At 42.6% G+C, this 21,477-nt stretch overlaps 1 protein-coding gene across 1 annotated transcript in view; it reads left to right on the top strand.

Moving 5' to 3' along the window:
* SPOCK1 (SPARC (osteonectin), cwcv and kazal like domains proteoglycan 1) overlaps positions 1-21,477 on the top strand; it is a 294,313-nt gene that overhangs the window by 213,369 nt on the left and 59,467 nt on the right. Inside the window, exon 6 of the mRNA XM_071570122.1 lies at positions 18,454-18,568. Within this exon, the coding sequence (XP_071426223.1) occupies positions 18,454-18,568 (115 nt within the window). The remainder of the gene's footprint in view (positions 1-18,453; positions 18,569-21,477) is intronic.

The raw sequence follows: 21,477 nt of genomic DNA, 5'->3' as shown, positions 1-21,477 counted from the left end.
GGCTGCTGCAGGTAGAATGATGAGCACCTTTTCCAGTGAAAAGTTCAAAATTCCCAGAAATATCTGTCCCTTGGGCTTGCACCTTGAATTGCAGCAGGCTCAGCTGCCAAGTTCTTTGCTCTGAGGTGTATCCAAGGATGGGAGTTTTCTTTACATATTTATAGCCAATGGTGGCACGTGAAAGTGAGACAACCCTCCAGTGAGATAAATAGAATATTAAAGAAAAATGTTAAAAGTGTGTCCTCAAATATTTTCAACCTGAAATAAGTGTAGAATCCCTTATTTTGCCTGTCAAACCAATGGAGTCCTCAAGCCTTTAGTCATGATTTGATATGACACAAGGTATTCTGTTCTACCCTTTGGGTAAGAGTCAGAGCATAAACAACAACCTGCAAGATTTCTTGACCCAGGTCAGAATCACAAGCCAGTTCTTGGGGTTTGTGGGCAAATTCTTGATTTTGACCTGACTCTAATAGAGCTGGAAATGGAAAATCAGAAATAAAATTGGCATAAATTGTTATTACTTCTTTTAGCTGCCTCTCTAAGAGCAACTAATCAAATTAATCAATGAGATTAATTATCTGTGGAAATGACATCATTGTCAGGCAAAAGCAACACCAGGACTAACTACACATTTCAAGCAGAATATCTAAAGATGGAAGATTGAAATCTGCAGAAAGTACAGAATAATTAATTTCATTCGCAGGGGTTCTTACTGGGGATTGTGGATGCCTTGTTTGAAAAAACTTGTCTTATTAAATACCAATTAGATCTAAAAGCCTCCTATAGATAAAGACTTCAACTTGTTAACGGACTTTTTTCCCCTCTTCACTTCAGAATTTCAAGTAATTTCAGGATGCCCTTGCCCTTTCACACAGAGGAAAAGCCACTTGCTGGAAATTCCAGTGTTGAAGTCTCTGTGTTCAACATTCTCCAGAGAGGTTTGTCAGAGGCAGGTGCCACCCAGGGAGGCAAATCCTGCAACATTCAGGGGGAAGTTTGAACTCTGAGGACTTTAAGAGATCAGATGGAGCCAATTTAGATTTCAGGGCCACTGAAATGAAAGGCTGTTCCAGCTGATGTGCTGAGTGTGGTCTGGGTTGGGCTGGACACTGAGACATGGGATGCACTTCAGGACCAAATTCTGCTGAGGATGGTAACAAAAGTCTGTCAGTTAAAAAAAAAAAGAAAACCAAAAAACAAAACAGTAGAAAATAACCAGTCAAAGCCTCTGTGAGGAGATGGAAAAGGAACATTAACCTGTCTGGAGACTTGTTTTTTCAAATCTGAGATCTGCTATCCCAGAGCCTGTATAGGAGGGTTAGTGCCAGACCATGTTTTGTTACTTAAATAGATCTTGCACAAGCAACACTGAGCAAGGGAAACCCTTTTGATTTATAGAACTCCTTGATGGGATGCCTTAAGCTCTTCCCTTTTAAGCCAATAAATCCTAGAGCACTAATTTAAAGGCTGCACTTCTCCTTAAACCTAAAAGCACGTTCTAAATCTTGCTGTATTTAGTCTGAACCCTTCTCTGGTGTCCTCATCCTGTATTTCCAGTGCCATCTCCTGCAGGGTCTCTGACTCATTTTGACATACATTTTACAATTCTTTGCCAGGTCTTGGCACTGGGAAGAAAGAATATCCTGTGCCCAAATGTGAATATGGGGTAAAGAGGTGGCACAATCAACCTTTTGGGGTTTCACATGCAAGTTTGGCTCAGTTGTGGTGGAGTATCAGTTGTGTGGCTGCTTCACCCAGGGAGGGGTCAGGTGGGGACACTTCAGCTTTCCAAGATGTTTGGGTACTTTGTTTTCAGCAGTAATTTTCCTTACAGGGGATATTGAATCCAGTCTGGCAGCTCTGAGTGTTCCTGCTGATGCCAAAGACATGGGCTGCAGGCTGAGGGCAGGTAACTGTTATGTGCTCACTTAGTTGTTTCTTTGGACCACAGAGAGTCTATAAAAAGAAAAAGGAGCTGTTCCTTGGGAAATGAAAACAGGACACAAGGCAGGTAAAGATTAACTCAGAATGCATTTATGAAGCAAGAAGGTTCTGAGCTTCATGTGGTCATACAGAGATAGGGTTTGCTGTCAAATACAGTGAAATACTAGATTAATATTAGATTAATGAAATGAGTAATATATAAATTGATGGCCAGAGGTTAGGAAAGCTGCTCTGGGGATGGGCTGTGGGACCCAGAGCTCTGAGGGCTCACTGAGGTGTCACAGAATCCCCAAATCCCTGAGGCTGGAAAAGCCCTCCAGGATCAGAGCCCACCCTGTGCCCAGTGCCCACCTTGGCCCCCAGCCCAGAGTGCCACATCCAGCCATTCCTTGGGCACCTCCAGGGCTGGGCTTGCAACTGTGCTAAAGGCTCACAACATCCCCAAAAAAATGTATTAATAGGAGATGTTCTTCTGTTCAATTAGCTCTGTGCAATTAGCAGGAAAGGTGGTCAGGATTTTAGGGGAACAAAGGCCACTTGGGGCCAGAAACTGAGACTTCAGAAGTGCCCAATGCACCACTGTGAGGGGAGTGCTGTGATCCCAAGGGTGTTTGCTCATTGGTAGTGAAATACAGTTTGCTAAGAAGTTTGTTTAGTCAGCTCTGTCAGACTGCTGCAATAATCAGGTATGAATAATACATGGCTTTAGATGAGGGGAGAGCTGTAATTCATGAATGAAGGGTGAAAAGCTCTTGCAGATTTACGGGAGAGTGTGAATCATATTTCTGCTGTGGTGATAAATTTGGCATTATTATCTACATTTCAGCTCCTTTGCTTCTCCTTGATTCCATATATTAGAGCAGTTTTCAGGCCTAAATCATAACTGCAAAGCAGCAGGAGGTCCTTTTGAGCAACCCCCAAGCTGATCTGTGACTAAAGAATTGTGATTGTGTTGGTTGGAAAAGTCACCTGAGAAGGATTCTTCACTTACCTCCATGTGGAACAACCCCACAGGTTCATGTAACACAACATTGGAATGAGGGTCAGCAACAGTTTTCTGATATTTCAATCTCACTAATTCTGATTTTTCATTGGTTTAACTTACAGCATTTCTTTTCTGCAAATAGACAGTTAATGTTGGGTTTTTTCTTCCCCTTATCACTAAAATCAACTTTAGTTTTTGTCATGATTTCCATTTTCTTTAATCAGAAGCCTTTTTAATGAGTGTTTTTCTTTTGATGCACTGGGATAAACTTCTTAATGTCATCTGTGGAAGGGAGAGCCCCCACACAGCACAGAATGGGAAGCCTTGGGGTAATCCTGGGGGCTTTGAAGTAACTGCCTGCACTGAAGCTTTTAAACTCCTGTAAAATGACTTAGACAAAAGCTTCCTTCATCACCAGTGGTTATCTGCACAGTGATGTGCTGAGTGAAACCCAGTTCAGCAGCATCTGAAGGTTTGCCATCTCATTCCTCTTCAGAGAGGACACTGTGCAGCTCCAGTACTAAATCTTGCAGTTTATCAGTAAATTGAGTGAGACTTTTGGAAGAGGATCCCAGGTGTGAGCTGACACTGGAACTCCAGGGGCTTCTTCCCTTGGGCAAAACCTCTCCAGACTAAGCACACACTGTGCTTTGAGGGTGGCAGATCACTCTGGGGGATTTATTGCTCTGTTAATCTGCTCAAGACATCATCTGTCACTGTGAGAGCTGGGAGCTCTGTCTGTGTTTTTCTCTTCGTTGTTCTTCTCTGACTCCCTCATTTTACAGCTCTGGCTTTGGGCTGGATTTGGGAGAGGATTGTTTGCCAGCTCCCAAAATGGGATTTGCTCCAAGCCTTGTGTTCCCTCTCTATCAACAGTATTTCTCTGCTTCTGCTCAGCTCCAGGATGTCACTGGTAGAAACTTTAAACCTGATCCTTTGACCTCACAGGCTTTTCTGGGTGCTTGGTTTGTCCGTTGAATGACTTCAGTTCCATCTCTGCAGCCACAATTTTGGGAAGGCAACAACAAAGGAAAGGTCTTTTCTTATTCCTTCTTTCTCTAATATCAGCTGGTTCCCTTGATTTTGGGCTTTCTTTCCCCTCCTTATTTTCAACAGAACACTTTTCTGCCTCTGCAGGTGGAGGCTGTGCCCAGGCAGTGCCCAACCTCCTCAGAGCTGCACCAACCACCTCCCTCAGTGCTGAATTAACTTCAAAAAGTCACCCCACTTCCACCCCCACCTCTATTGTCATTCCATCCCAGGGCACAAGACACTTTATCATGATATCAATACACTTTCTACTACAGGTTTTATATTTAATAGCCAAAAAGCTTCCTCCTTCCTGAGCATCATCTTCGTTTTGGGAGCAGGGAGGAGCTGGTGGGAGGAGCGGAGCAGTCACACATCATTACACACAGGGTATGGTGAGGATGGAAAAGGCAACAATGAATGCAGGGAAAGCATTTTCTGGGAGGCTGGAAAGGAAAAGCAGTTTTATAATTCATGTTGGGTGCCCTTGCTGCTGATGGTGAATTTAGTCTTGATCTTGGCAAATCAGTCACACTTAGAGAGTGACAGGGAAATGTAGTGCTGGTGACAGCCTGTATTGTGAATATTTTTCAGGTCTTGGCTGGAGCACAGTTGTAGCCCAAAATATAGGCTCAAGGCCTTGCTAGACAGGCAATCCTGTCAGGGGCAATTGTGACAATCTAAACTTTCTTAAATTAAATGCTTTTTCCATCTGGAGAGTTGTACAAATCAGCCACGTTCCCTCAGTTTGCAGCCACCAGCCTGTGTGTTGCCCAGGGATGGATTTCTTGCCTTCAGCATCTCTCTGACAGCACAGGTCACCCATTCTCCTCTCATTTTTAAACCAAATGATCCTGATCATGGTCTACTTCTCAGCACCTTGATGAGGTGGAACCCTCCCTGCTGAGATGAGGCAACTGAGAGAGCAGGGGAATGTGTCAGGGCAATGAGGCTTTATCCCTGTGGTTGGAATGAAAAGGGACTGGTGCCTTTCCTGGGGGATGGAGGCCAGGACTTCCTTCCTTGTAAATGCCTCCCCATGGAAGTGAGGGCCCCTCCAGGCTCCCCAGGGCAAGGGAGTGGGTGCTGCAAAGTGCTGCCCTGACTCTTTATTTCACATAATCCAACAGCCCCTTCAGTGTACCAAAGCCAGGCAATTAAAGTGTTTACATTCATCTCAACATTCAACACAGTGAATTTTTTTTGGGGGTGTGTGTGCACCCCATTCATTGTGAACAGCTAAGACAGGTCAGTTTATGCTTCTGTCCTTGTATTCTGTTTCACTCAGAAGTAAATGACATTTTCCAATTCCAAAGGGTCCACTATTATTTATGAGGTCATTGTAGGTGTCATGGCAGGGAAATACCTTTAATCTTCTGGAGTCAAAGTGTTCTTTTGGAGATAACATCTAAGTTTGGTTAATGAGTCACTCACTCTTGATTAATTTATCCTGGCCAATAAGAGGATTTATGCCATGAGCTTCATCTGCCCAGTGACCAGCTGGAGACTGGGAGTGTATGAGCCCCAATTAGTAACTTTGCTCATGTCCAGACTACATGACAAGTTCTGTATTTCTATTTTGTGTTTCCTTAATGTAAACTTGTTGGATTTTAAGCTGGTGTGTTAAGTGAAGTAAAACTGAGGAGTTTTGAGCACTTGGTGTTCCTCATTTTGTGCAATTGGTTGCAGAAAAGAGTGAAAATATTTTTTTACTTTTCTAAAAATCTTATGGCAATTCAGCTCTGAGGATTAGGGGGTATTTTCACCAAATTTATGGCTCATGGGCTTTTCCAGCTTGAAATAATTTGTTTCCAACCCTTCCTCTTGCTAAGGGACAGCAGTTCCATTGCCAGTTCTAGTGCCAGTCAGTCAATGCAGGTGCAGGTGAGACTTGCCAAGAGCCAGTTTGGGTGTTTGAACCAGTGAGTTTCTGCAGGAATGTTGTCACATTTGTTGATTTATATTGCCAGGAGTCTGTGGGCATCTCACACAGGGCTGTGAAATGCTTTGCTTGGTCAAGAAAAGTGTGTAAGAAAAGCAAAGGAGGCTTAAAGTCACGCTAGAGAGGACTGAATTTTTAAGAGTTGGGAAACAAATGAAAGTCTGGAAAAAAAAGCCTTTATTTGAGTGCAGGTTTAGTGCTTTTATCTGGTTAATTGGGTGTTGTCATCTCTCTGGATTTAAATAGCATTGCTGACTTTATACAACCCATTATACTGTGTGCTGGTGCAGAGCATTTGATATTTCCTGCTGCAGAATTGGCTGCACTTGAGCAGTAGTTTGTATTTATACCTTTATAAATACACAGCATTTTGACTCCTTTGTGGATGAAAGGAGCCATATAAATGGTAATTTCGTTGTATCATTGTCTTACTGAATATTTTTTTTAAAAATACTTATTAGGATGGATGTAGTACATGAGGCAATTAATCAGGCTAGTCAATTAAACTGCTTTGGGGTTTTTTTAAGGATTAATATGTTTCCTTGTGTTTATAGAGCATACAATATTCTTCTTACAAAACCTACTTGGATATAAGTGTTTATTTCTTACCTTGTGTTGCACCAAGATTGAATCAACTTGTCATTAAAAATACTCCCAAAATTATAAGCTTTTTTGAGAAATTTAGTGCTCTGGCCCATGGTAAGAGTAGTTTATATTAATTGTAGAGGGTTTTTATTTAGGAGACATGTATGCAATAGAATATCATATTAGAATAAAACAAAAATGCTTCAACTTTGGAGGAGATTCTTGAAGATTTCTTCAAAGTCCCTGCCCTTTTTTCCTGCTCCCACAGGGACAGATGCTGAAGGTTCTCAGACAGTCTCACTGTTGAACTCACTCAAGTAGCAAAGCTGAAGTAAAACGTCTGTTGCAAACTAGAATTTTGTGTTTCTTGTTATGCACTTCATTAAACTAGAGGGGTTTGTTTTAGATAAGCATTTGTCATCTCCATGTCAGATTTCTGAAAGAACATGGTGAATTAACAGGATGTGTTTAATGCAGTCCTGACAGAAAGGTTAATGAGAATTCAGAAGGCATCAAGAAGGAGAATAATACATAGATGAAAACTGCAAGGAACCAGAGTGAGTTGTAGTTTGACTTGTCTTAAACAGAGGGATGTGTTGTTGTGCAGGGAATGAAGCAGTGGGGATTCAGCACTGCCTGTCAGTCCATCCTGCAGCAGGATCTCCAAGGTGGGTGCCCACTGGGCTGGATTGTTTTGCCAAGAAGTGTTTGGGGCAGCTCTTTCCCCCTGCCTGCTCTGAAGGGAACAGATCTGTGCATCTGCCTGGCTGAGATTCTGCAGGACCAAAGCCACGTGGCTGGGAATGCCAGAGGGCACAGTGGGAATGCCAGAGGGCACAGTGGGAATGAGGGCACAGATCATGGGCCCATCCTGAGGAGGTGGGTGCTGGTTTATGGCCACCACTCTGTCCCATCATGACCTGCATTTGGCCAGTGCAGTTACTGGCAGGACTGAGCACAGTGAAGCATTTGGCTTCCTTGCACTTGCAGAACCTGCATGTTCCTGTGGCTCAGGGAAAGCCCCAAGGAGTTCCCTCTAAAGCTGCAAAGATTTCCTTTGGAGGGAATGATCAAAGCATAGAGGAACAAAGTTTGGGTGGTTTCCTGCCCCTGAGCCATCCGTGCCTGGTGACCTGCCCTGTCCCGTGGGCAAAGAACACACCCTGTGAAGGTGAGTCAGCAGTAAGGAAGGATTGCAAATACAGTGTTTGTTGCCTTTGGGAAAGCTCCCAATGTGGATGATGATAATCACAGGGCTGCTTTTCTAACTTGATTAGGATCACAGTTGTGGCTGCCAAATCAGACAAATTGGCATGTGACAGTCGGAACTTAAAAACCCATCAATTATATCAACTCCTGCACTGAGGACAACCTGATTGCTCTTGCTGGGAGTTCATTTGGCTGGTGTACATTTTGTATCGAAAGCCAGTATTGTTTTTAAAGTCCTTCCTTCTGTAGCCAAGGTTAAAATAGGAGAAAAATCAGTTATTTACATCATAGAATCATAGAATAGAATCATAGACTCATAGAATGGATTGGGTTGGAAAAGACCTCCAAGATCATCAAGTCCAACCCTTGGTCCAACTCCAGTCCCTTTACCAGATCATGGCACTCAGTGCCACGGCCAAGCTCAGTTGAAAAACCTCCAGGGATGGGGAATCCACCCCCTCTCTGGGCAGCCCATTCCAATCCCTGAGCACTCTCTCTGCAAAGAATTTTTTTCTGCTCTCCAACTTCAATTTCCCCTGGCAGAGCTTGAGCCCATCGTGCCCCCTTGTCCTATTGCTGAGTGCCTGGGAGAAGAGACCAACCCCCACCTGGCCAGAACTTCCCTTCAGGCAGTTCCAGACAGTGCTGAGGTCACCTCTGAGCCTCCTCTTCTCCAGGCTGAACACCCCCAGCTCCCTCAGCCTCTCCCCACAGCACTTGTGCTCATCAATCATCTGATACAGTTTGAGCGTTCAAAGTTGTGTTCTTGATGGGAAGAGGAAAGAAGAAAATCTTAGTTTATCACAGCTAATTATACAAGCCTTATTACAACTGTCATCTGCAGTAATTTAGTCACTTTGTTCCAAACTCTGTGGCTGCGTTCGGTTAAAATGTAACATTCCTCCTTCCAGCATCCCTATGATGCAATATAATGATTCTAAAACAAGAGGATGAGCTGCTTTTGGGTAACTGGCTTGTAAAAGACTTGTATTTCAGGATCTTTTCCCTTATTGCACAGGAACAAGAGGCACCAGAGCTTGAGGTGCTTAACAGTTGTGACCTTAAATGCTCTGACCTTCCTGAGAGGTGCCACCCTCTTGGCACTGAAGGACTTTTATTTCTTCCAGTTTCTGAATTCAGATTTTGAGCTTTTCCTAACAAACAGCTTATTTGAGCCATTTAAAACATCAAAAGAGGTGTTTCTTGGCTTGGGTACATCTTTAATTTAAAGCAGATTTATTAAAGGCCAAGCCAGGATAATACTGCAAAAGGATTAGCTGTGCTTACTTGATTTCTGAGCAAACAGACTAATTCTGCTTTCTTTGTATGGGTGTATTCTCAGTGAGTCCATTCAGTGAGCATTGAACTGGGCCTGGGGTTTGGGGTTTTCCTTTTTTTTGTTGGTTTTTTTTTTTGATTTCTTGTTGTTTCTATTGTCTTCTTTAGTAATCAGAGACGTTGCTGAAAGCTTTAACTTCAAAGCCTAAGCCTGCTTACTCCCCCTTGGTTGCTATGCTCCAAAAGGCATTCCCAAAGCTTCTTTTCTAGTAACTGTCAAATGTTTTGTTTCAGCCTTCTTAGCACTGAGGCTCCAGCTTGGCTTTTGTTTTGATTTATTCTTCAGAAAATAGAAATTCTGAGAACTCAATTAAAAAAAAAAAAAGAAAAAACAACAAAAAAGGCAAGCTGACATTGTTAGCACTTCAATCTTGTTGCTATTCTGGAAGCAGCCAGAGCAGAGGTAGTGCAGGATGCTGTGTGCTTTTCAATTGTTCTTACACTTCAGAGCTGCTCTGCCTGTAAACAACAGAGAAAAACTCTCCCTGAGATCTGGAAGTTTGCTTGATAATGTTCTTTTCATCCATCAGTCATGAGGAATGAGCAGTGCTGGGGCCACACCATGGTCAGTGAAATCTGGGCAAGCCCATTGGGAACTAGTTAATGTAACAGATGTGATGGGACAGGAATGGGATAACCATTCTAGAGGAGAGGATTGGCGTCCTGATATTTATTATCAGGGAATAAGGTATTACTTGGGAACAGAAAAACTCAGGCTGACCTTCACCTCTCAGGTGCAAAGACAAAGCTTGGTTAGAAGATGATGATACATTGGAAAACCAAGCACACATGCTGGGAAAACTCACATTTCCAGCTTTGGGGCCTGCAGGACTTGGTGGTGTGTTTGGGCTGGGACTGGGAGCACAAGTGAGCTCTGAGTTTGCTGCCTACTGCACCACCAAGCTGTTAAACAAAGCAGGGTGCTCTTTCACTGTGTCCTTTCCCACACACACACCATTTTAATTCACTCCAGAAATAAAATTGCAGTGAGTTTTAAGAAGTCATTGCTAGCAAAGGCTGTCCAAGCTCAGAAGCCCAGAGGGCAGTGCCTGGTCTGACCCTTGTTCTCTGCCTCTCCTGGAAGCTCTCCAGACCCTTTTCCACATGGATTCTGATGTTTCCAGATACTTCCTCATTCTCCCCAATAATTTTATAGCACATGCCTGGGATGCACAGAACTTTATGAATATAGAATCACACAGTGGTTTGGGTTGGAAAGGAATTTAAAGAACTCATTGCAATCCCCCTGCCATGGGCAGGGACAGCTTTGACTAGACCAGGTTGCTCAGAGCTCCATCCAACCTGGCCTTGGACTGGGATGGGGCAGCCACAGCTTCCCTGGGCAAGGTGACACTCCAGTTGAAATGTTGCTTGTTCTTTGTGCCAAGGTTGCTAGAGAAGGAATAGGCAGCATAAAACAAATTCAAAACTTGTTCACCAGAGTTTCAGGGGCTGAAGCAGCTGTAGTAGCAACTTTTCTTTGACTTTGATTTGCAAACATACAGATCTCAGGGAGAAGGTTGAGCTGTTCTCAGAATCCCATCCCCGAAACCAAACTGTCAGGGGCATCAGACACCTCAAAGTAAGTGCAAACACAGTACTGAATACTTTGGGGAGAGCTGCTTGGGAGGTTTTTGGGCTGCTAAATTATTGCCATCATCCCAATTGCATAAAAGCCTGCAGGGGATATGCCCAGCCCTTACAGTGGTCACCAGCTGCTGCTTTTTGTCCAGATATGGACACATGGATGTGGGAATGGCTGCCTGGATGGAGCGTTGCCTCAGCTGAAATCCAGCCTGGCACAGTGCCATGCTCTGTTTAAACTGTTATTGGCTGGGTGGGACCCTGTGCTGGAGGATCTGAGTGTGTTGAGTTGCCCTCCCTGTGCCATATGTAGGAGGTTGTTCAGCTGGGAAGAGGAGGGTCTGTGTGTGCACAGAGCCACAGATCGTTACCTCTTGATTATATCCCTGTTATCTGATGCCTTGTCTCCATGAGAGGAATTAAATTGCCTTTAGTAATTTGAAGCAAGCAAAAATGACAAATCATCATTCTCATGTGATCAGTAAATGGCTACAGAATGAGAATGCATCTCAATTAGGTGGTAAATACATTTCCAGCAGCATCGATCGCTCCAAGTCTCCAGTTGTTTTTCTGGGATTTTCTTTACTTTTAAACTAAGATGGCTTTGGTCTATTAAAAAGAAAAAAAAAAAGAGGTAGCTTCATTCCACTTTGAATAGTGCTATTAGCAATGATCTCTCAGCTCACAATTATGAAGAGTTAGAATAGGGAATGATTTCATAGAGATAAAAGCAACACAGTATGAATCTGGGAACGAGAGAAAACAAAAGCAGTAGGCAAGTGGTTTTTGAAGTCCATGTCTTGAGATATGGCAGACCAGTGTGCTGCAAAGCAAAACTCCCCTGTGCAACTAGGAAATGGTCATCATTAGTGAGCTGTCATGCAAATCCTGCAGGAAGACAAAGGACTGAACATTTAGCAAGGGGAAAACTTTTGTGGGTGAATGGAGAATCTGGGTTATAAGGTACTATTTTTTTTTTTTACTAAGCCAGCATTGCTGCCTACCTTTGCATTTGGATTCTGATCCTGCAGGTATTCCTGACTGAAAAATTAGCATCTCCAAAGACAGTTCCTAGCAGTAATTACCAGGCATGGTGCATGGGTATGCCATGCACTGTGGCATCCTGCAGAGATGCCCAAGGCAGTGCCAACCTGCAGCAGTGAGTCCCTGAGCTCTGGCTGGGCTCCCTGGGAGCCAGAGCTACCCCTTGGCCATGGGGGACTGGGCATCATCTCAGCACCTCAGCTCTGCATTTGTGCTCAAGGAACCAGCTCGTACCTCCCAGAGAGTGGGCACGACCTGGGTACCCAAAAATGGTCTGTAGAGTCACCAGAATCAGAGTGTAGCAGCCTTTGCATCTGATGTCCCAGGAGGAGAATGGGAGGAGAGCAGGGTGGTTTGGAGGATCGAGCCAGGCTGGTGCTTTATGTTAAATCTCAGTGAGAAGGAGGGATGGGTGTCTTTGTTTTGACTTGACCATTCATAGTGACAGAAGTGCCTTGTCTTAATTTGCCATTTAACTCGTCTTGGTCTCATCAGCCAGTGAAAGAAAAGTTGAAATCTGCATTGCACAAATGTTTCAACTTATGAATTGACTCTTCTGGGTCAAGTTCCAGCCCTGTTTGGCCTCCACTTCTTAAATAAGGACCTGAATTTCTAACAGGATGGTGAAGCAGCTGAGATATGCCCATACACACCCCCTGGCCTAGGTGTTTGTAGAACTGGCATCTAAATTGTGAAAACAAATTCAATTTCTGTATGACACACAAGATTTTGGTGCCTGGAACTGTTTTCTTGTTTGTTCATAGAATGGGAACCATTTGTTTTCATTGTCTCATTGCATTAGTAAATGGCCCCTCAAATGTCCTCCACCCCCATACCCAGTGGTGTGTCCTTACATGCCATCCAGCTCATGCAATTAAATGCATTTTTTAAAAAATTTCCTCTTACACATTGAGCTAATTACCACTTGTTCCTTGGGGCAATTTGGTTTGTATCAAAGCAGATTTTTGTCCTTGGATGGTCTGGGCAGAAGTGCCCAGGTCAGCTGAGTGCTCTGTGTGAGTTGAGGGGGCAGTGGCAGGAGCAGAGCACACCATCATTTGCCTGGTTTGCAGCCCTGCCACTCAACCCTGAGATGGTCCAACATGCCTACAAGCAGCCTCCTTACACACTCTAGCCAGATGGGGAAATGGGGCTTATTTTTTTATTTATTTATAAAGTCTCAGCTATTTTATTTTATTTTATTTTATTTTATTTTATTACTTACTTACTTACTTACTTACTTACTTACTTACTTACTTACTTACTTCATGGACTCTGTTTCAAAGCAGAGCTGACCCTTTACTGAGCAATCAGGCTCTGTGTTTTCTAAAATAACTTTGTGTTTGATCCATGAATGGAAGGAGTCCCTTCTGTTCTTCTACTGAGAACATAAAGTCTATTTTTAGGGAGGTGAGCACAGTTTTAATCATAATGCAGAGCCACAAAATATGCAATTAATGCCATCCTGAATTGCATGGTTGCTCCCTGTTGCAGCTCATTCTTTTCTAAAGCCCAGGAACTTATTTCTTATTGTAGGATGAACTATTTGCTTTCCAGTTGTTCTGTAGAGATGGTAGTTGATCCTTTAAACTCATGCTCTAATAGTCTAAAACATGTGATTACTGGTTGCAAATGGCTGAGGTCTAAGAAAAAAATAGTTTAAAATTTTAAAAGTAAATTAAAAAAAAAGAGATGGTGTTGCATTTTAAAATCTTAAAGTGTTCAATCCCAGTTTTAGGGACCTGAGCCACGTGTTTGGAGCACCTGCAGTTGGCAACATTACTGATGTCACCTCCTGACTTAGCCTGGCATTTAAAGATTGCCTGGGTCTGCCCCTCCCCTTCTGCTCCCTGGTTGTACCCAGAGGGCCAAGTCCTGCAGCTCTGCCTGGCTGGAGCTGTGGGATTGCAGAGTGCAGAGCAATTCTGGTCCGTGGAGCTTTGCTGGGTGAGACCTTTGGGTGTTACTGCCTTTGGCTGCATCAATCTGTTCAGCCTGTTTGATATCAGTGCCTTGCAACTGGGTCTGTCTCTTCTTGACCCTCCACTTGGAAGCTGCTCCTCTTTTCTAGCAGCTCATGAACCACCAGCCTGTCAGCTCAGTGTGCACTGAGAGATATCCTCAAATATTTGTTTTTTACCTGGGACATAACAAGGTCCTTCATGTCATTCCTTGCAAAAGGGGAGTTTCTGAGCCCACCAGCTAGAACATCTGCTTCAAAGCTAGAGCTGGCACATGTTTTAAAAGGTCTCAATATGTATTTACACAATAGATTGGTTGTGTTAATTAGAGTTTATTCCACCACTGGTATGCATGCATAACTCCTATTAATATCAGCAGCAGTTCTGTATTCTCATAAGGAGAACAGAGCTCCTAATTAGAGCTCCAGGATTTTAAGATATCTTTGTACAGCTTTTATTGCAAAGATTAAGTGCTGTATGTTTTCCTTGTAGCTATTCTAATAGAAAACAAATGATAATTTTTTTAATTTAATTTTTCCCCCAGCCTCCCTTTTATCTCTATTGCAGTAACAGGAGTCAGTCCCATCCTGGAGCAGCACATGGGACCTTCACCCAGAGGGTGCCCAGAGGGGTGAGATGGCCAGACCAGGTAGAAAAGAGCCTGCTCTGGCCATAGAAGGGCCCCAAATGGCAATAGGAAAACACCTGCCAAGTGGTCAGTCCTGGCCCAGAGCTTGGTCTGTATTTTCAGTGCCCTGTGTGAGGCACAGAGCTCTGGCCCAGGGCAGGGGCGTTTGCAGAGCAGCAAAGAGGCAGCAGAACCCATGGCAGGGAAAAGTACCAAGGGACCACGTGCCCAAAATTTGAGACTCATGTGCATCAGCATCTGGCTTTTTACCAGCATGAATTCACGTGATTGACTTTGCTGCCTCCCAATCCTGTTTTCAGGATTTCAAGTTTTAATTCCCATTAAAACTTGTGTGTGTCCAGCAGGATGCAATGGGAGTGCACCAGCTGACATTTCTTTTGGGGTTTGCAGAAAACATACTGAACCTGCTTTGTTCATTGTGACAAGTTAAAAAAACCCCACACTTGGTCTGTGTTCCAAATACAGTTGTTTGGGGATTTTTTTTTTCCATCTGATGAAAACTGGAAGCACAGGCTTATAAAGAAAATAGTGATAAGAGTCCCAGCTCTGGAAGCAATGGCAAGCACTGCTCTAAAGCTTGTAAACAAACAGCCCCTCTCAAAGGGGTGTCTGAATTCCAATGGATTCTAATTATCTGCTAGGACAGATAGGCACAAAACACTACTGATATCAAGAAACTCTGGACTAAAAATATATACATGCTGTAATTTCAGGAAGTTTTAGCTTCTGCCTCTGGCAGGTACTGAGTAAAAGATAAGGTGGAAAATAATGAGCTTTTGTTATTTGTATGTGTGGATTCGAAGAGACATATTGTGAGTGAACAAAAGATGCACCATAAAACAAACAGGGCACTGAAATCTTTCTGGGTGAAATGTGAAAAGCTGTAGGGTGCTAAAATTGCAATGCCTTCCAGATGAGAGCACTGCTCAACCACAGAGGTTTAGAGCCACTGCTGTTAATATGATATGATATTTCAGGGCTTTAACATACATTTTAATTAGTAGACTGTAAAATTTAACCTCCTATTTAAATTTTCACTCTTTCTCAAGAGACTTCATGTTTATCTTTGTCCTGTATATTATCTGCTATTTCCCACATACTCTCCTGTTTAATTCACATTAAATGTTTAATGCCATAGAAGTTTGGAACCCAATGCCTTCTGTATTAGCACAATGACAAGAAAGTTTCAATAATAGATTTTTGAGCATGAATCAGTCAGGAGTTGGTCTTTAATGATCCTCTGAGTCACTGCCAGCTCAGGGTATTCTGTTGCCAGTGAAGGTGCTGTCAGGCCTTGGACACTTTGCTGCATTTTAAGCAAACACAAGAGTTGCTCGTGTCAGGATGCAAAGCTCTTCAAGGCATTAATGTTCTGGGCTGCCCACAAAAACATTCACTAGCCAAATACAGGGGAAAAGATGACAGAAACTTATGCAACAATATCATTTTTAGGTTAGATCTGAGCCTGGCTGCCAAATGGTGAAAAGCAGCATAAAGGCAGAGACACGCTGTTTTATTGCATCATTAAAACAATATCGAGGTTCTCCTCCAGCAGGGACTGCAGGCTGGAGACTAACAGACAAGAATAAAATAGCTGGGAATAAATTTTATGTAGCTATTTCCTTTCTCCCTCAAATGTGAATGCTTATGCAAAACACATTGCTGTAGATTCACTGACAATAAAGAGGGAATCATTATCCGAGCAGAGGATTCTCAGGGGAACCCTTTAACCAAAACACACTCCGCAGTAATTTCCCACATCTTGGTTGAATAAATTAATTTATGAATTTTCCATGAATATGTTCAACCATTTCTCCCCTCATATATTTTATGGATCTCCATATACATTTAGCAACAAATAACAGAGCTGCTTTTCCATTTGCAGTAAAAGAGTTTAGAGATGTTTATGTGGGCCTTGGGGTTCCGAGTAAACAAATGCAGTTCACACACCAGGGAGGCAGCAGAGAAATCCAAAGCTTGCCAGACCCAGGGAGCTCTCCCAGAGAGCTGAGGGACATCCATCCCATCCCACCAGCAACCCCTGAGATCAGGGGGATGAGCCCCAAGCTGGGGGCAGCTCCCAGTGAGTCCTGTGAGCTCTCAGTGAGTCCTGTGTGCAATCACTGCAAGGAGATTTGTCCCTCATGTCTGCAAAATGTGTAATGTCCCTTTGCTGTGAAAGACTGAGAGTTTGGATCATTCCTCCATTTAATGTTTGTCCACGTACTGTGTGTCATTTTATTGTCCATGGTCTGGAGAAAGCCAGCAGGCTGCTTACAGACTGTAGGTCCAGTGGCAGAATACTCCAAAAATGTCATTTCTGCTCCCCAAGACGTCGTCTGGGGCCTCTCTGCCTCAGAATATCACTTAGTGAAGCTCAGCAATGGCATTAAATCCAAAGCTGAGCTGCTTATTACAGTAAGGAAGCACAACATCACATGGAAAATAAGGTATCTCCATGCTTTTCATGAGGGAAGGAATCAACAGTTACATACAGTCATTAGGTGTTGAAGAATCATCTGTATTACCCTAATTTAAAATATAAATTAATCTTCATCCCCAACACCAAACATCCCAAACAAGTATGGTGGGAGAGTGGTTAATCCTGTGTGTAAACTTACTCACATGTGACTGTACCGTTCAAATTTAGCTCTCCTTGCACTCAGATGCTCCTAAGCAGTTTCTTTTTTTGGTGTATTTTTAGCTATTTGTTTGTCATTTTTATCAATCATGTGGAAAGCTGAGGGGAAAACTGAGGAAAAACTTGCCGTGCTGTTTCTAAGTATAAAACTCTTTCCTTCTTAACTACACATAATAATGGGCTTGAAATAGGCTGTGCCATCTTAAAGGTGGCATTTGAAGTATAATTTCTAATGCTTAGACACATAATTTACATTTATTATTTGTAATAAAATATGTAAGTAATTGATGTTCTGTAAGGGATTAAATGATCAACTCCAGCTGCAGGAAGGAGATTTATGTCTGTGTTCTCAATAACACACTGACTATCAGAATTGCCTTCCAGGACTGTTCTCCTTTCCTTCTGCTGTGCTTTCTCTTTGTGCTCTGTGCAAAGTGTGTTTCTGGAGCAAACAGATGAAGAAAAAAAGTACATTTATTCCCTTCAGTCTTGTGCAAGAGCTTCGTGTAAATGCAAGTTCACTTGCACATGTTTGTGGCCGTGCATTTCTGAACTCAGAAGGGCAGAACTTCAGGGAGAGCAGAGTCACCACTGGGCATGGAGGCTGGGAGAGAATGGCAGCAGAGTGGCATGTGGGCACAGGAGAATGGTCTCCTGCTGCTGGATTAGAGCTTGGGCAAAGAGGAGCCCTTTGAGCAAAACCAAACAGAGGCAAAGCCAAGATCTTTGCAGTGCTTTCAAAGCAGGTGTTTGTCTTGTGACATCATCCTGCTCTGTTCTCTTGGCTTCCACTGCAGCCCAACAGCAGAGGGTGGTGCTGTGGTTTCCAGCAGTGCCTGTTGCTCCAGGAGCTCCCACTGCACCCTCTGTGGTCCTGCCATGGGCTCAGCCTGTGTGTCCTTCACCCTTCAGAAGAGCTGCACGTGCCAAAACACGTCGTGTCACGCTGTGTAAATGTGTCCCCTGCTTTTACATGAGTCATGGAATTAATCTATAATAAACCCCAGACTTATCCAAGGGGTTTTACAGCCCAGCATTCCCATTTTGCCTGGCAGGAGGCAATCCCTGCAGGGAGGATCACCAGCAACACTCCCCTGTGCATTAAAGGCCCTCTGATTCTGCTCTGGTAAAAGCAGGGCTTGGAGAAGGTGACAAATGGAACTGAATTGAGGGGTTTGGGTGTCAAGCCAAGGAGAGCTCCTTGCACATCTGTGCTTCTGCTGCTTTGTGCTGTTTTCTTTTACTTCATTTTATTAGTACCTTAGTCCAGCCTCCAGCCACTTGTTTCAACTTTCTGTGCTGCAGATTCCAGGGAAAAATGACAACCCCTTATGAGGCACATGGAGAAGTGCAAAACTCTGCATAGGAAGTATCTGTTGTTATCTGTGATAACAAAAACACATTTGCAACAGGGACTGCAGTTCTGCAATGACTCCAATGCTATCACTGATAATGCAATTTCTCATTTAATCCACAGCTGCTGCTTTTGTATTTTCTTCTAACTCCAAATGAATTCTTGGTTTTTTTCCATGTTTCTAGTGCAAGCTGGAGTTTCATGCATGTACTTCTGGCAAAAGCCTCACAGCTCAGTGTGAAGGGCCCTGCCCTTGCCCTCCAGGACCTGAGAGTTCAAAGCACAGGATGGAGAAAACGGGTAAGTTAAGCTGTTAATGAAGTTATGGCAGATTAATTGGCTCCTGCTGTGTTCATAGAAAAATGTGAGAAAGACTTTTCTTATCTAGTATTTTTTATATATAAGACTTTCTGAGAAACAGATAAAGTACAACTAATGGTTTTCTAAACAGGTAATGCTTTCAAACACATAAACTGCTGCAATATTTACACTCACTTGATGGAGTCTCACAGGAGAACTGAGTTCTGGCTAATGAGCCTCATGCTTGAGTGAAAATACTTTTGAATGAAAATATTGAAGAATCATAAAATAAGATAGAAAAAATTGCTACTCGATGGTTCATTTTTTTTGAGTCAAAAAAAATCAGTAGCCTCTGTGTCAACCAAAAAGTCATTTAAAGTCCCACATATGTATTATATGGGATCTGAAATATCATATTACTCTTTATTTTATTGATGCCATCATTAGAAGTCAAATGTATATGAGAGATGTATGTATCTGTATTTATGGTTTAGATTGTTTCAGTAATCCAGAATTTTAAATAATGGTCTATAAAACTGAGGGTTGGAGTCTGAGCACAAATGGCCCTTTTCTCTGCCTCTCTGGTGAGTTCTCTGTGCAGGTCTGGGAGCCTGGTGAGCTCATTCAGCCCCAGGTCCTTTCCAAGGAAGCAGCACAAGCTGCCCAAGAGTGACCTGTCCCAGGGAATCAGCTCCAGCAGGAGAGACTGACTGAAAGCACAAGTGCAGCAGCAGGAGGGGAAGTGTCATGGGCAGGTTCTCTCTCAGAGTTTCCTCCCTGCTACGAGAAAAGCCTTTTGGAAGGAAAAGAGTTGTGACTTTGGCTGTGGTTTTTTGGTTTGAGTGCAGATGTTCTGGTGAGAGTATTAATCTGCTTTTAGGGCTGTTTTTCAGGCCAGTGTTGTGTCCCCTCCCTGAGGAGTGCTGAGAGGGTTAACCCACTGACAGCTGCTGTGCAGCATTAGCAGCTCACAGAGACTTGCACAGGGTCTGCTCTGTCATGTTAAGCAGTGAAATGTGTTTATTTCTCTTGTCCATCACACGGAGTACAAAAAACATGAAGCTCTAACAATGATCTGCTTGACACCAAATGTTTAGGAGCTTCTCTTCCCTCTTTCTCCTCCCCACTGCAGACTGGCACAGAAACAGGGGAAACGTTGAAACAACATTTCTTCTGGTTGGTTCAGGCCCTGTCCTTTCCCCTGCAAACACTGATGGTCCTGCTGGTGCCTCTCCCTCCACACAAAGTCTCCTCTACTTTCTAGAACAAGTGGTTCTCCAGCCTACATTTTGAAAATCCAGATTTATTTCATTTTTTGAAAACTGCAGGCATTTTTCTGCCCAGCTCTCAAACTTCCACAAGGTGTTGTAGGTGCCAATGTTCTGAAATCAATAGAGACCTGGAGTATCTTTATGTGGCTTGAATCTTTTGGTTACAGTGTGCCCACTGATAAATGGCCTTATTCATATTTTCTATTTCTTGTAGCCTTTATCAGGCTGCAAGAAATATTTCTTTTTCTTTGTCCTTTCTATTTCTTTGCCCTTATCAGAAAGAGTATCAGATTAATAAATCTTCAGTGACATTTTAAGCTCACAATTTCATTCACACAAGAGAAAAAAGATTCTAATAACCCTTATCTTGATAAATGCAATTTGACAGGGTATATGTATTCTGAAACCCAGGCTTTGTTTTGCTTGACTCTCAGCTCTAACTCCAGCCAACAAAGCATTAATTTAATGAATTGGGTGATCTGCAGAGCAACTTTCCTGAAGGCTTTTTCAAGAGGCCAAACTTGAGCCAGCAGTGCCAGCCATTGCTTGGTGACAAGGATGTTGTTATTATTATTATTATTATTATTATTATTATTATTATTATTATTATTATTATTATTATTATTATTATTATTATTATTATTATTATTATTGTCATTATTATTAGGTGCTGAAGTGTCCACAAAGGATTTGGTATTGAGACTCAAATAATCAAAAGCAAGGGGTCTTTATAACTTGTTTTTCTTCTGGTTCTCTGAATGTGCCAATAACATTCCAGTTAAAGGTTTCCTTTCACTTCCTCAGTTCCTTTCCTCAAACATTTTCTCATCAGTTGACCCACTGAGTGTTGCTGAGTCTCAGACTGAATTATTACCTTAGAGTTATCTCCAGTCTTCACCCAAAATTATTTTATTTTCCTTATATGGTGCAATAGTATCATTAATATTGCTGAATTAGCCTAAAAGTCATATAAAATTCATATAAAAAAAACTGCACAGGCTGTTGGGCTTGGTTTCTGCTCCTTATTTTGAAGTGTAATGCTCAGTAACAAATGATAGAGGGCTAAAGCTCCTGCCTTACCCAGGCATGTCAGTGGGAAAACCCTGAGGAGAACAACAGTGCAAATCCTTCCAGCAAAATGGAAATCTTGGAGCTCCCACAGCAACTTTTTAATGCCTGTTATACAACAAGGTTAAACATCCATGGTTGGGAATGTCCAATTTGGAGACAGTTTGCATTAATCTTTACACATTCCTTCAATCATATTCAAATATTATTCCATGGTAAATTACTGCCAGAAATTAAAAATTTAAAGGAGCATTTAATTCTCAGAGTGCTGTAATTCTAAATGTCATGACCTTTTTTTTTTATGTGCTTGTGAATAAAATTGGCAGCAGCATCAAAGAGAAGGAATCCAAGTGGATGTGCTCAGGGGTGACAATTGGCTGCAGTGTCTGAGTTTTATTCCTTCCTCCTCCCAGGGCTCCCTCCCTGCTTTGGGGATGAAAATCGAGACTGATAATCATGTTAAAAATTGGAATTCTTTTATAGTGCCAACTGCTACTATGGAGACATTAATAAAATCACAGAAATGCTAGAAAAAGAAAACTACACCAGAATTATTACCTTTAATGGCAA

Source organism: Pithys albifrons, chromosome 15 (genome assembly GCF_047495875.1).
Source record: "Pithys albifrons albifrons isolate INPA30051 chromosome 15, PitAlb_v1, whole genome shotgun sequence".
Lineage (NCBI taxonomy): Eukaryota > Metazoa > Chordata > Aves > Passeriformes > Thamnophilidae > Pithys > Pithys albifrons.
This window is presented reverse-complemented; position numbering and strand designations above follow the sequence as displayed.